The sequence below is a fragment of the Perna viridis genome, chromosome 10, assembly GCF_037379345.1.
Source record: "Perna viridis isolate PV_CMFRI_1.1 ecotype Kerala chromosome 10, ASM3737934v1, whole genome shotgun sequence".
NCBI lineage: Eukaryota > Metazoa > Mollusca > Bivalvia > Mytilida > Mytilidae > Perna > Perna viridis.
In genome coordinates this window covers 42,023,672-42,038,715 of record NC_142454.1, presented here as the reverse complement: position 1 = coordinate 42,038,715, position 15,044 = coordinate 42,023,672, and the positions used below count along the sequence as shown (strand labels likewise).

At 32.9% G+C, this 15,044-nt stretch overlaps 1 protein-coding gene across 3 annotated transcripts; it reads left to right on the top strand.

Annotated features, from left to right (window-relative positions):
* Positions 1 to 4,499: 4,499 nt before the first annotated feature.
* LOC148605956 (actin, muscle-like) lies at positions 4,500 to 14,074 on the top strand. Of its 3 annotated transcripts, none has more exons than XM_088550803.1 (9): positions 4,500 to 4,625; positions 6,531 to 6,772; positions 7,879 to 8,036; positions 8,778 to 8,853; positions 9,814 to 9,952; positions 10,579 to 10,686; positions 12,360 to 12,548; positions 12,900 to 13,019; positions 13,646 to 14,074. In XM_088550803.1, exons 2-9 carry the CDS (start codon positions 6,623 to 6,625, stop codon positions 13,846 to 13,848), a joined length of 1,143 nt encoding a protein of 380 aa, XP_088406929.1. In that variant the 5' UTR covers positions 4,500 to 4,625; positions 6,531 to 6,622; the 3' UTR covers positions 13,849 to 14,074. The 3 variants fall into 3 exon arrangements, with proteins under 3 accessions (XP_088406929.1, XP_088406931.1, XP_088406930.1); XM_088550805.1 differs by having other exon boundaries at positions 4,522 to 4,661; XM_088550804.1 differs by lacking the exon at positions 4,500 to 4,625 and adding an exon at positions 4,707 to 4,768.
* Positions 14,075 to 15,044: the final 970 nt, after the last annotated feature.

Genomic DNA, 15,044 nt, shown 5'->3' with positions numbered 1-15,044 from the left:
CATTATACAAGATAATTTGATTTTACCTAGTGAAAACATTGAGGATATTAAACGAAGATTTAACAATAATCAAACTGGAAATACAAATTCAGTAATGAACGAAGCTAGTACCATGCACCTCGAGAATACAAATCTAAATGCGAACAATGAGCAAGTTCCAAACAATGTCCCTATGATGATGAAAGTGCTGGCCACTTGGAACATACATATCGTAAATCAAATAATGAAAACAGAAATACTAATGAAGAAACACTCAGTGATAGGTCATATACAAGTCTTGTTGAGGTAAACCAATCCGAAAAACACGAGTACGAAAAACCTGATTGTCTTGCTTCACAGGAAGTTGAAACTGACGAATATGGTTCAAGCCTTTATCATTACGTTAACATCGATCCTTTCAGTGAAACAATTAATTTAACTTGAAAATATGTCAGCACACAATACAACTAATAAAACATGAGGTACAAGTTAAAAATTTACACCCCAATAAAATATATTACAATGTCAGTCGAGGTAATCAACTATATTTCATTTATTTAAATACTTCCCAAGTTAGGAATTGGTTAGTGAGGAGACGGGACAAATCCTTTTAGCATCGAACAAAAATAATGTAAATGACCATCAATACTTGAGATGTCTGTCTTAACTATAAGTACCAGCCCAGATATTATTCAGACATTACCAATGGTTAAGTGATTCATGGCGTAGAAAAACCCACCAAACAAACGATGCTTTATCAGTCTGATTTTTATAAAGACTGCTTCTTAGATGTTCTTGCAGTTGGAAAAAGAAATCCGTTCATTCAAACTTTTTAAAAAAAATGCCCAATTCATGAACCCATAAAGAACTTTCAAGTAGAAATATTATTTTATCTCGACGTTCGGCTTACTGTTTCATAGGGCAAAGTGCTATATTAACATGCTCTTAATGAGACTTGAATTTGAGGAGTGCTTTTGATTTCGTTTGTTTGTTTATTTTGTTTGGTTATTAGTACGCATTCTTGATAAATGTTTTTGTTTTAGCTGAGTTCACTGTTCTAAATGTAACGTTTTTTCTATCATTATTTTGTTTCTCCTTCTTAACACTTTTTTAATCCCCCCTTTATATGCAGCAGTAAAAGGGAACTTTTATTACATAAAGGAAGTAGGATAAAAGACACTAGAAATCATTAACTTAACGTAGACTTCCATTAATTAATCTCACTCGACTACAACTGGCTATTTAAAGGATAAGAGGCACAGACTAGGTTTTCTTCAAACATAGACGTTTTCAATTCAGCTTGCTTAGAAAGCCATGTAGTGTATCTAATTAAACATTTCGAAATGGTTGACATAATTTTCATTTATGCCTTACCGAAAACAACCGAGCTAAAACAAAACACAATATGAATAGTTCAACAATTATTTCAAGAGGTGTCAATATAACTGCTTGCTTAAAACAAAATCTCATCTAATTGACATTCTTGGGCAATTTGATACACGGGGAGGAAGCAAAATGTTAAGATTTTATAACAATATATAAAAATGTAAATTTAAAAAAAAATACTTAATGAACGGATATTTAAATCATAGTCATAGAACATTTACTTTACTAATATGTTGCTTACTATATAAGTTTTGAATCTAAAATGCGAGGCAAAGAAGAAGGCAAAATGACCGCACGTTACGTTGTAGACATTTTGTTCATATATCTTCACCAAGTGTTGGTGTGTCGGACTATAACAAGATCAGCCTAGGAGCTCAGATACTAACATAGTTTCTATATTTGAAAACAAAACTAAATGTTACGCTAGTTGTATTTAAATCATTCTTTCTGTAATCATCCGATTACAAAACTAATTTTAAAATGGTATTAACTTTTTGAGAGAGTAATCAAGGGGACTAAGTGGTAGGACTGCAGACCCTCTTTGACAGTTGTGAGAATAGAAGTTAAAAGTTTTGAATGAGGTTTGGTGGTATATTTTGTAGATTCAGCTATGAAACGTTGTTTGTATGGATTATTGTGGAGTTTAGGAATCCAGTACATAGCCGGTAAATCACAATCATCGTCCTTGGTAGAGAGACCAAAAGAGGATTACACAGATTTATGGTTTTCCACAATCTCTTCTTTAGAGAGTATGGTAGCAGTATAGGTCTTATCTCTTCTATTATTTACTATGTCTACCTCTGATAATAAATATTTAATGTAAACGTTTTGCAGACAAAAAACAATGTTGTTTTGGGCTTTATCTACTGATACGACAACATATTTGTCATATATAGTAGACGATGCTTTTTGCTACATCGGGGTCTTTGAAAATTGATGTAGCTTTGGCACTCACTGACCTACTTTAAATTTTCATTCGTTTCAAAATTAAAGACCTCACGGCCTTTAACCACTCTGATACAGAATCAATGTCTTCTGGTTCTCTTTTTATCCATTTTATTGCATAGTCCTCGACGGCACCCATAAGAACTTTAAAGTTATAATTCCAATTTATGGAGTGTAGTTCATGGTACTTGGGACATTTAGAAAGGATATTACGCAGAGATTCGTTTTCGATGATGGTTAAATCTTGTGACCAAAAGGACCATATTTGAATGGAGAGTTTTGCAGGAACAGTTAGGTGGTTCAGCTATGAAGTCCTCAATCTCGAGGTTCTGCAATAGCCTTTTATAATTGAAAATTGTAGATGCAATGGGTAAAGTATAGGAATTTGAAATAATTGGTATGGATATGTCTTTGAAATATAGGGAATTTTGTTGGTGACGTTTTTTTTTTTTTGATGGAGGATGTTATCCAAATTAACTGCATCTATACCTTTGTTGACAAATGGTAGTGGAAGAAATGATCATTTTTCGTCATCTTGACCTTTCACACAAACTGGTTTAAAGCGAAAGGTGGGGTCAGAAACAGGAGTATCCAGACTTGTTTTGTAAAGGGAGTGTAGTAGAGTGAGAGGTATAGAATAAATTTTGGTTCTAATGTAATGAAGTCCAAGAGGTTTGAAGGTATGAAAGGAAGGAGACCATCTTTGGAGACATTATGTAACTTAGGTGACGTATGCCATGCCATGACTCCTTTCCCGTCTTGGATTTTTGTCAAATAAATTCATCACATTTATGCTATTGTTATATTGGCTTGAAAGGTTTCCTAAATTGTTGATGTTGTCATTGCATCTATAAGGTATTGCAGTACCTAGTCTGCGTATCCGGTACTCCTCTCTTTCCTTACGATAGTTGTTTACTTAGAACGGGTGTTCGTAGGATGGTAATTTTTTTTCCAAAAAACGAACTTTTATAGAGAGGATTGAATGATCTTGTTGATTAAAATGTGGTGTTAATTCCCGAACGATGACCGCACATTCTTTTGTGTAATCGTTCTTGCGTTTCTCTGACATACACTAAACCATATAAGTTACATTCTAATCCAAATCTTTACACAAAACAAGTCATCTATCAATTATTGTCAAAAACCAAAATATTGTGAAAAACCAAAATATGGTATCTGATCCGTGTTACTAGAAAACGCAATTTGTCACGATTATCGATTGGTTTCAAGTCTGATTAGTCCGTCAAACCGATTCGGAAAATAGTGATCGCTTCCGATTTACACCGCTGTGCTGGTCGGTACACACATATATTACGGAATGCTTTGTTTTTTTCTTGTGGTTTGTTTGTCTGTTTGGTTGGTTGGTTGTTAACATATTATATATATATATATATATATATATATATATATATATATATATATATATATATATATATATATATATATATATATATATATATATATATATATGATTTAGTCGTTCCAATGAAAAGAGCTGCGAGAATAAGTTCATGAACCGTACATGTGCCTTTTCGGAGAAGCTTGGGGTTTCTACTTGTATACGAAACATGTTTTGCGCACACATTAGATATGCGTTTGTCTGATGATCATATGTTAATTACTATAAAGTTACTTATGGATTTTGCCCAGTACTTCAAGGAACAACGACGTTGCAGACGCAAGGGAATTAACAAAAAAAACAATACATTATTAAACTTACGATCACAAATAGTCGGCAATTTCTGATGCAATCACAAATGGTCGGCACTAAAAAATAAATAAACTCAGATGCAGAAGGGACAATTTCTTCTTGTGAAATCTTCCTGAATGGTTGGCGACTTCCATCAACCTCTGTTATTTATATAAGAAAAAAGATATATTGGTATTATTCTGTTAAAATTTAACATATTTTTTTTTTTTCAAATTAGACAGCAAAGTATTTGAAAAAATGCACAATCGACTAGCAGATGCTTCATTCAATAAAATACCTAAAAATAAAAAATTGTATTGCTTGTTCGTGTGTTAGAATAATTTGTTTTATATCTTTGATTTTTTTTTATAATATTATGCTTTTTAAAATCTTATATATCCACTCTTGCATTAATGACAACTTATAACTATTTAGTCGAGCATAAACACATTCTGATTGTAAATTCCCTTTCAATGCAAAAAAAGCATTTAGTCTACCTTAACTTTACATCTAGTGTCAGGAAACAAATTTACGTACATATCCGCTTGAAAACTTTATGAAGCAAGAAATACTTGGGTTTTTACTCTTTTTTAAGTTAGAACATTATGACAAGAAGATGTGGAAGGTACGTTTTTATCGACTGATACTATGTTTTATGCTGGTATGTACGTATTTCAGAATATCAATATTTACATTGTGCATGTGTAATCGAATCATGCCTATTTTTAGTACTAAAGTATTACACAGCCCGTAAACGTATAGCTGCATGTATGTAATTGTGTCAAGAAAGATGTTTTTCTTTTTTTTTTTTTGTTATTATACTCATGTCTAATATAATCATATTTATCAGATTATCCGGGTTAATTACTAAGACTTTAAAATTGTCTTCATGCAATAGAGCGTAACTGTGTTTTATTTTCGACACTGGTAGGTGTATGCGGTTAGACAAAAACATTTCTTGCGGATTATATCAGCATAAATGTTCATATACGAACTTCTTTAATGTTGACATAATTGATACCATTTAAAGATTTTATTAAAAAAATATCGTTTTACTGACTAAATACAATTTTTGAATAATCAGTACACTATCATCAAATTAGACATTTCGTAAACATGTACTTATAAACATTTATTGTAACATAAATATTGACTTTTCCCTTAATCTTATAATAAAAAAACTAACTTTAAACTACGCAGTTTAAAAAAAACATGGTCTTACATGAAGATTTAATGTTATACCATAATATTTTGTCGTCACATCATTTTCTATAGAAGTAGACCATGGGTTTACATAAGGATTTAAACGTTTAATTCCATAGTTTCATAACATGTAAAAGGGAGAACTCCCCTTGATTTCCTTATATGGACAACATAAAAATACAAAGTATTAGGCTACTTTATGCTTGATTCAGCTGTTGAAACTTTCACAAAGCACGCATTAGGATGGTAAACAAAAATAAAAACATTTCAAATAGTTGGAGCATTTGAATTCATTTATAGATATAATAGGGAATGTGCAATAATAAGGCAAAATGATTTTTTAGAGGCCTGGAATGACAATCGTACGACCAATTTCATTAGCTGAACGTTGTGATACTAAAAAATATACTACGCCTTTATTTGTTAAGTGTAAGTGTTTGTAAGAATCAGGCAAAATTGGAAAAATCAGAAACATGCATATCGAAACCCCACCAATATGACAATATGACTTCACTCAAGGATGCTTTCTTTATTCGAAAATGCCATACTTTGATCTCTGCATCATTTGTTCAGAAATGATGTAATAGAATCTTAGAAAAATGAGTTTTTTTTTACAGAGTCATCTGCCTTTGAAATGTTCATTTTCAGTGCATTTCAATGAAATTGTAACTCACTGGTGCAGTGTGATATGGCAAATCCTGTCTGTTTTCCTTGATTCTGATATTGAAAATAGTCAAATTACACTCTCAAAATGATGTTTTTTTATACCATATTGCACCTACTGTCAGATTCTTACAGGTACTGACACTTAACATTTTTAATCAAACTCATGCTGCAAAGTCCTTGATTGGATATGTTAACCGTAAAAAGCGCGGTATTTATACTGCAATCGTTCCCTTTGATCAATCAAAATGTGTTGACAGTATTTAGTGGAGGTATACGTGGGCACTGACGAGATATATCACATTTTGGCTATGCCTACATTTCTACTCTTGCATGAACTGCCTATTTATCGTCATTATCGGGGGGCCAATAATTGGAAGAAATGTTAGATATTTCCAGTCAATACACTGTTGATGTCTATATACAATACTTATAAATCCACAATCAATTTCACAAGTAAATTAAATGTTTTAAATGTTCATAACACAAGCCTTACCAGCAGATGCATTGTTTTACTTTACGAGTGAAAGGGTTTCCGGAAGGGGTACCCAGAATTATGTTTAGCCATTTGTAGTATAAACAGTACATGTAAGATACCAAAAAATTGTGTTTTCATTCGGAAAACGTTTAGCCGATATTTGAATATGTTCTCTTTATTTTTCAGGTTATTTATGTAAGCACACCTGATAGATTCAATTATGTAGTGAAGTAGTATTTTAATACAGCATTTTTTCACATGGAGTTCTAAGTAAGAACATGTCTGAACCTGATGAGGATTGTGCCGTAGTACTTGATATCGGATCGGGTGTAACAAGAGCTGGATTTGCCGGTGACGATGCCCCTCGATGTGTTCTATCAAGTATTGTTGGGCACCAAAGAGAAAATAATCGCAAATTATCTGCTGACGTAAGTTGGAGAGTTATGCAATAATTCACTTTCAAATCTCTTTTTTACACTTACTAATAAATTTCAAAAAGTAATCAAGGGAACCTATATTCTAGCGGAAATCAAAAGAATATAATCCAAGGACAAAGACCAGACATGGAAAACAGGCATACACAACAGATAACATTAACAAAACCAAAATTATACATATAAAGTAACAAAACGAAATGTACAACTCGGACTCCACTTGGATAATAGACCTGGTGTGCCGGTAGGGTAATCGTCCTCTGCTTTTTAGAAACACCCTCCGAGTTATACATAAAGAGTCAGTCCGGAGAGGACGAAAGAGGAAAGGAAAACTATGGCACGTTGAATAATTCGGTTCTCATGGTGCTGATGGATACGTCATAAGCTCATGATGACGACAATAAAACGCCTGTAGTGATGACTTCAATCTTGTAGCAACATTACCCTGTTCCGTGTGTCTGATTTTAATTTGTCAATATAACTTATCCCGCGGTATTGATTTTGAATGTATGGGGATTCGCTGGCTTTATTCTTGAAATGTAATTGCCACAGCCTTAAAATGCAGGAATATATGTACATGAACACAAAAAACAAAAAAAAACAAAAAACACCCAGCTTTATTTGACACCTTGTATTTATGTATGAAGACGATACCTGCAAGATACACCGCGACTGCAAGACTAGCAATCATATGTAAACCAGGCAAGCGGCCAATGAAAGAATAAGTTCCGATAATGGTTGCGTGTAAAAGAAGATCATAACCGAAAAATTTACAACCATTTATTAACATAACTACCGTTTACTGATATATTTATTGTAGCTGATAGTAATCCCTAAAAACTAAATGTATACAAAATCGGCTAAAAATTCAACATATTGACACTTGAATTTTTTTGTCCAGCCAAAACACTGCATCGCATTACTCCATTGAAGCTTCAGAAATAGTTAAAATGCCGACTAGACAAGAGGTTTATAAGACGTCTGTGTTATTTATTCGGAATTACTTTGACATTTTTACAAAAAAAAAAATGTTCTTCCGATTGGAAGGATCTCGATACCTGCATTTCAATCAGTATCTCATTATTTTGTTCAATTAAAAGGGGTGTTTCAAAGATTTTTACGTAGGAGACGAAGCCCAGAAACATCGTGGTGTTTTATCCCTAAATTACCCGGTGGATAGAGGCGTCGTAACAGACTGGAACGACATGGAAACATACTTACAACACTTGTTTTATTACGAGCTGTATACTCCAACAAGGTTACTATATTCATCGGTATTACTTTAGTTTTCATACGCCCGTCTGTTTAGACGGAACGTATTATGTTATACCGGTATCCGTCAGCCCGTCTGTCCGTTCTTCGTTTTCATGTTGCATAATAACTCAAAAAAGCTGCCACTAAATTTTATTTAACTTTGGTGAATTGTTTCTTCCCATTGATGTGAGCTCTCCTTCTCCTTTTCGAACTACTACTTGAAAAAACCTTGATGTAATTTCAATGAAACTTCGGTGATTTTTTAGCTCCTTATTCAATGTCTAATTATCCGTTTTTGGACTTTATTCGAGAAAAGGGGGAGTTCGCATAATTGCACAATAACTTCAAAACGCTTCAAGCAATTTTGATGAAACACTGATTTTTTTTTTTTTTTTGAAAAAATATTCTTTTTTTTTTAATTTTATGTATTCTGTGTCAAATATTTATTCACAACCTAATTCATTTTCTGCCCATAAATGCACCATCTTTTCAGTGTTTGAAATCCGTTGGCGTATTAAGCTGCGCTACGCGAAGCATTTTATAAGATACGCTACGTCTATTTTATTTTTTTTAATCAGCGATACAAGAGTTTTGCTCTCAATTCATTTGACAGTATTTTTTTGTTTTGTTTATGTATCTGGTTCAGCGTATCAGATCAGTACAATGCATAGTCTGTTCGATTCTCGATTGGCTCTAATCATGCATCTTCACACCATAATCGATCAATAAATCGATGTTCTTCTAGGTCACCAAAAGATTACAGTGTCCTAGTTACAGAACCTCCACTCAACCCGAAACATAACAAGGAAAAGATGGCACAGGTAACATGTGCGGTCATACGTATGAATAAAATAGGAACGTATTCATGTAACAGGTCTATGATAGAATATGAAAATTCAATGTTAAGGCAATATCTTGAAAAACGCGTTCAGTCTGTTTACCTGCATCGTTACAGTTTGAGAAATAGCTAGCGTGACGAAAGGCAGCGATACCGAAAGTGCTGTAAAGGGAATTAGTTTATTTTTTATATATATATGTATTTTTAGTTAATATATTAATTAGCACTCCTGCTAAGAATCACGCAAATTGTGATTCATGATTGGAAAGCCTACATATTTTTATTTTTGATATTTTTGCTTTAAATGTTATAGTAAAAAAACAACATTTTCATACATAACTCGTGCCCATAGGGGATAAACATTATATAGAGTGTACTGCAGAATTCAAAATTCACGAAGATATCTTTGTAAATGACACTAAAATATAATAGAAACTATTGGATATTTCAATGTGGTTTATCTCATATGAGCAGACAGATTGGAATGAATGATAATATATTTCATCATCTAGATCCACAAATCAACTTAATAAAAACAATGTGTAGACTTTTTTTAGGTGTATCACATATTACAGAATTTCCACGACTCTCCAAAAGACTGCTACCTATCAAACTTAGTAACTCAGTGATTACATTACGGAGTTTGCAATGTACATGTAACTCTGAAACACAGTGCTAGATACTTATACTTTAACCTTTTGTAAAAGTGTTGTGCATCGCAAATTTACAGTAAATCTTTCGTGTATATTACATAAAAATAGTTACATTCATGGATTAAAAGAGCGAACCGTTATTATAAATGAATATATTTTCAAATGGTAAAATGTCCCGAAAATGCAAATGTCAGATAAAAGCAGTCGTAGTTACCTCCCTTTCACCTATGTATGAAATCTATGGTTTAATATTCCTCTACGATAAAAAGGATCTTGCATATTTTTTTCAGGTTTTGTTTGAGAAGTTCGAAGTTCCAAACTTCTATTCTAGTAACCAAGGTTTGTTGTCATGTTATGCCAGTGGACGGGGCTCTGCCCTGATGTTAGAAATCGGTGATTCAATCAGTCATATTGTACCAGTTTATGAAGGTTAGTTTGTATACTATATTTCTTTTACTTTCAAATAAACAAAGTCTCACTAAAGCATCTTCTACCTTGAATACTACTGCATATTGTCAAAAGGCACGATTTTTGTTTTCTTATGCAGATTAACTCCACTCAACTAGTAGGTGGTATACTTAAGTCTTTTTTTTCCGTTGTAAACGAATTGAGTTGCACTCCAATATCAACTTCCTGTAGGAGGCGGAGTAAACATAACACCACAACGCATGCAACTTCATATTTAATTAGAAAGAGATAGTTCTTGTTCATGTAAGTGTATATTAGACGACAATAAACACAAGTCATCATTTGTCATATTACATTGTACCAGTAATGAGTTTTTGCAGGTGATTGTAATTGATCATGGTGTCCGTTCGTCCGTCTACATCTTTTTTACGTTCTGATTTTTTTTCAATGCAACTGCATACCACAGCCACATAATAAGTTGACCGAATCTTTATTTTAGTATACCATATTTGGTAGCAATATTGGGTAGAACCGATACCAGCCTCTTTGTTTGGATTTAATATACATAAGAAATATATGGTTCCTTGGTAGGAGAACTAGAGTATCCATTAGTGAGCTTTGATAAAAGTTTTAATTGTCTTGTGTAGGTTACTGTCCTCAACATGCGATCCGACGATTTGATTTTGGTGGAAAAGATTTGACGTTATATTTACAGTCATTGTTAAATAATCAAGGTTATAACTTTGTTACAACAGGTAAATACATTTCAATTAAAAGTCAAATCGATACAGAACATATTCAGACCTGTATCAATAGGGTTTGCAAGTCTCGTCTCGTGACTGTGTGGTTTCACGAGAAAGTGTTCTACTTTGCCTTTCAATGCATAGAAATGTTGTCATTTAGAGAGCGTTGAGTTCAGTAATAAAGTTGTGTAAAGCAAACCAAAATTCGCAATATCCGTATGATGGGTACGTTTTGTAGTTGACAAATTTACTGTTTCAAATTTAACTTGTTGGTATTAACGGCTCTTTTTTCCGATAAATCATACACATATAGAAAAAAGGTGATACATCAGTTGTTTAAGTAACAGATGATATACAGCCACCTGATTTGAAAAATTACCAATACATTTGTTCATTACTGCTGTATTGGAAAAAAAGTGTTAAAAGTAAGTTTAATCGATTTTCTTTAAAAAAAAATAATAAATTAAATAATAGACAACGGTGTACATGCTCTTCAGTTTCCAAATTTAGTAAGACTTGCCTAAACCGAACCATCGAAAAACTAATGATCTGACATCGCTTGAAGTCCTATCATTTCAGTTTCATTTATTTTTTAGCCTGTGCAAACCAAACACCTACCTTAAAAAACACTTAGTGCAAAATGGGCTCAATCAAACCGGACTCCTAATAAACTGGTAATCTGTGTAAACCAGACATCTTCTGAAGTCCCATCTTATCTGTTTCATTTTTAACCTGTGCAAAACGAACACCCGTTTTAAGCGAACAAACCTCTCTGTCCAAAATGGGTTCGGTTTTGACAGATATCACTACATATTTTAGATAATTACATATGTACCAGTCCATATAAAATTCAGACACTGACCATCTTAAATTCATTCATAGTGAAGAAAAAGCCACCAAACAAACAATGTTTTTTTTTCAATTTACATACGCTATATTTACTTAACAGTTGTCCGTTCCATATTCAGATCTGTACTTTTTAGGAAAAGTAATAAAGGAAACCAAAATTCTAGCAGAAATCAAAAGAATTTAATCCGATACAAAGACCAGACAAGGAAAACAGACAAACAAGAAATTCATACATTCATCTTACACTAAAATCGACCAAATATAACAAAATCTAAATCATAATTCTTGAAAAAAAAATTATTTCAAAAGTGCAACACCCAAATGAAAACTTATGGCTGGTTATGTGATCAGTAACTGTTTCTGAATAAAAAATAAAAATGAATTGGGTGGGTTTTTGACTTGCATGAATTACGTCCTGTCTGATTTTTTATAAAGACTGCAACTTTATACTGATGTTATTAGTGTAATTTAGCAACACGTTTAGAAAGAATAATCAACGGAACCAAGATTCGAGCGGAAGTCAAAATAATATTCAGAGACTAGACAGGGAAAACAGACACTAAACAAAGAAAATGGCATAACCAAAATAACTCATTAAAAGAACTAAAGGTATACGAGCAACCGGGACTCCACTCAAACCTGGATAATGTACCAGGTGTACTGGTAGGGTAAGCGTCCTATGCCTGTCTAGAAACACTCGCCCAAAAGTATTAACTATCACCCTCATGTTCCTTGGGCGGAAATGTACGTAACGTAATGACACATACCTTGATATTTACATGACATTGACCTTTAATTCTTTCATTGTTATAGAACTATTTTGTTTTCTGTTTAAGCTGACTTTGAAATCGTTCGAGAAATTAAAGAATGGATGTGTTTTGCGTCAGAGAACTATGAACAAGACATATTCAAAGCTGATTGTTACGGCAGTTTGTTCAAACCTTATACACTCCCGGATGGTAATGAAATTATTCTGAACAAAGAACGTTTCCAATGCCCTGAACAGTTGTTTAGTAGTGCACCAGGTAAAGCGCGGAAAAACTTGCATATCTTCTTTATTCTTAGTTTGACAAAGCTGATAGTTTTTTGTTTATTATTGTGTAATAAGGAATGAAATGATACAACGAGGAAAACACGGTTTTAGTAGATCAAAAATCCTTTGTGACAAAACCTGAAGAAAAAAATAAATAAAAATAATAAAATTCTATGTGGCTTAAAGATAAACATTAAGAAACTCGGGTCACCATTGCGAAAATATAAACAAAAAAACGGGGGAGTTTAGTAGAAAAGATATAAACAAATCATTTTGAAGATTTCCAGGGAAATACATTCCATTGTTACTATATTTCTTGATATATTTACAACTTTGATTTCAGATATTGGATTTGAAGGAATTCATAAAATGGTTTTTGAATCAATCAACTCCATGGACATGGATATAAGAAGACATTACCACTTCAATCTTATTGTGTCGGGAGGAACCACAATGTTACCAGGTAAAAACGGTCATTTAATATACCTTTATAAGGTATTTTAAATTAATGCTAAATTTTACAAATATTGCATTTGATATTAGTACTTGCCATTTGTTATGTTGGGTGGTCAGACAACCCCCTACATATTCCATCTGCAACATTACTAATCATTATCATAATAATAATTATAATTATGATAATTTGCAGGGGGTAAGCGGGGCTCCTTGTGTATCTGCCCTTCTGCTATTTCTTTCCTGTCATTGCAACTCCTCTCAGACTTCCTTTTTTCTCAAAAAATGAAATTGCACAGAAATGAATTAAACGCGGAAAAAATCGGAAACACACCCCCTGAAAAGAACAGTTTACAGCATAATACTCCTCTCAAGCTTCTGTCGGTTGGATCCATGGATTTGACCATCAGAGCCACGGTACCACCCTCTCCGTTGGTGAAAATATTTGCGCACAATGTTACAATATAAGTAAATATGAGCAAATAATACTTCGGTATTCCTATCCCCGCTCCTTTCATATCTTTGAATCTCTCTTGAACAAATATTCAAAATTATACTCTAATGTAATGCTGTAATAAATAAAATAAATAGATAAACAAATAAACGAATATTTAAATGTAATCTGGTTTTCTGAAGGATTTCCAGAAAGACTGAAAAGGGAAATGGGATCACTGTTTTCAACATCGTTGGTGAAAGTTGTTGCTCCACCAGAACGGAAGTACAGTATATGGATTGGTGGATCAATCTTGGCGTCTCTTTCAACGTTCCGAAATTGGTGGGTTTCGCGCCAGGACTATGAAGAATACGGACCGGATATAGTCAATAGAAAATGTTATTAGGATTCGACCTTGTTTTTGTACCCATTTCATATGATTCACATTTCTCCCACGTAATGAAAATTCATTCATATTTATAAATGTACACGTGCGTGAAGTTCATATTAATCATAATGGCATTTCTGGTCATGATCTTAATATGTATTTCAAAAGATTAGTGGAAAGATAATAATTATGTTCTATATCATATGCCTCGCTACTCAATTAATAAATTTAATAAACACTGTCAGTATTTGTGTATAATTTTTACATTTTATATTTTTATGAAGGACTATTAAATAAGTCGTACAGGATTGACTTGACACCTATTATCTGCATTGAAGTAGCTCCAAGTGGCTGGGTCATAGGATTCAAAATGGTTCTCTATAACAATTTTAAATCACACTGCTGTTGTTGAGAGTGCGTTGGAATTATTAAAGAAATGAATGTATGTCAAGTTTTTATTGAAGTTAACATCCTCATGTCTTGCGAGTGAATTCGATTGATATTGATTTCTTTTCAAATCATAGCACAGTGCAAAAATGATAATGTCTGTGTTCTTGAATCAATGCCATTGCTTTCCCTTTTTTAAACGCTTTTATTTCGAGTTGTAGACTATGCATAAGTACGCAAACAACCATAATTTCCATACGCAAGTCCGGCTAAAATAAATATCTATGTTTTAGGTTACACTCATTATATGGATAAGTTTCACCTTGTCTATATGTTTGTCCGTCTGAACGTCTGTCACTAGTAACCGAATTGTTAAGGAATCGGCCATTTCCTACATAACATCTACTGAAAACTCCTAACAAATTTGTAGTTTTAAGAGTTTCAGTGTCTTTTCAGTGGCAATTCAGTGCCAATTCAGTATATGTTGTTCAGAGTTGTCAAGAGCAATTTCAGTAAATTCAGTTGCTTTACTCAATATCGATTCAGTAGTGTTAAGAGTGTTCAGTATTTTTCTGTCAAGGGAAAACAAGTATATGTTAAGTATTGTTAAGTGCACACAATTTCAACAGGCTAACGTTACATTTATATTAGAATTAGACATTAAATCAGATTGTGTTACCCCCCTAAATTAGATTTATTTTATAGTGTAAATTTAAAGTGTAATTACTAAGGTTTAATTTTAACGTCCTTGACTACCCGTTTCGGGTCTCGTAAGAACAACTTAATTTGGTTGACTGTAAATCATAATACATTATTGTTCTTATTGT

Coding starts and splice junctions, on each gene's coding strand:
- LOC148605956 (XM_088550803.1), top strand. CDS start 6,623: ATGTCTGAACCTGATGAGGATTGTGCCGTAGTACTTGATATCGGATCG. Junction 8,854..9,813: donor ACAAGGAAAAGATGGCACAG/GTAACATGTGCG, acceptor TATTTTTTTCAG/GTTTTGTTTGAGAAGTTCGA. Junction 9,953..10,578: donor TATTGTACCAGTTTATGAAG/GTTAGTTTGTAT, acceptor TGTCTTGTGTAG/GTTACTGTCCTCAACATGCG.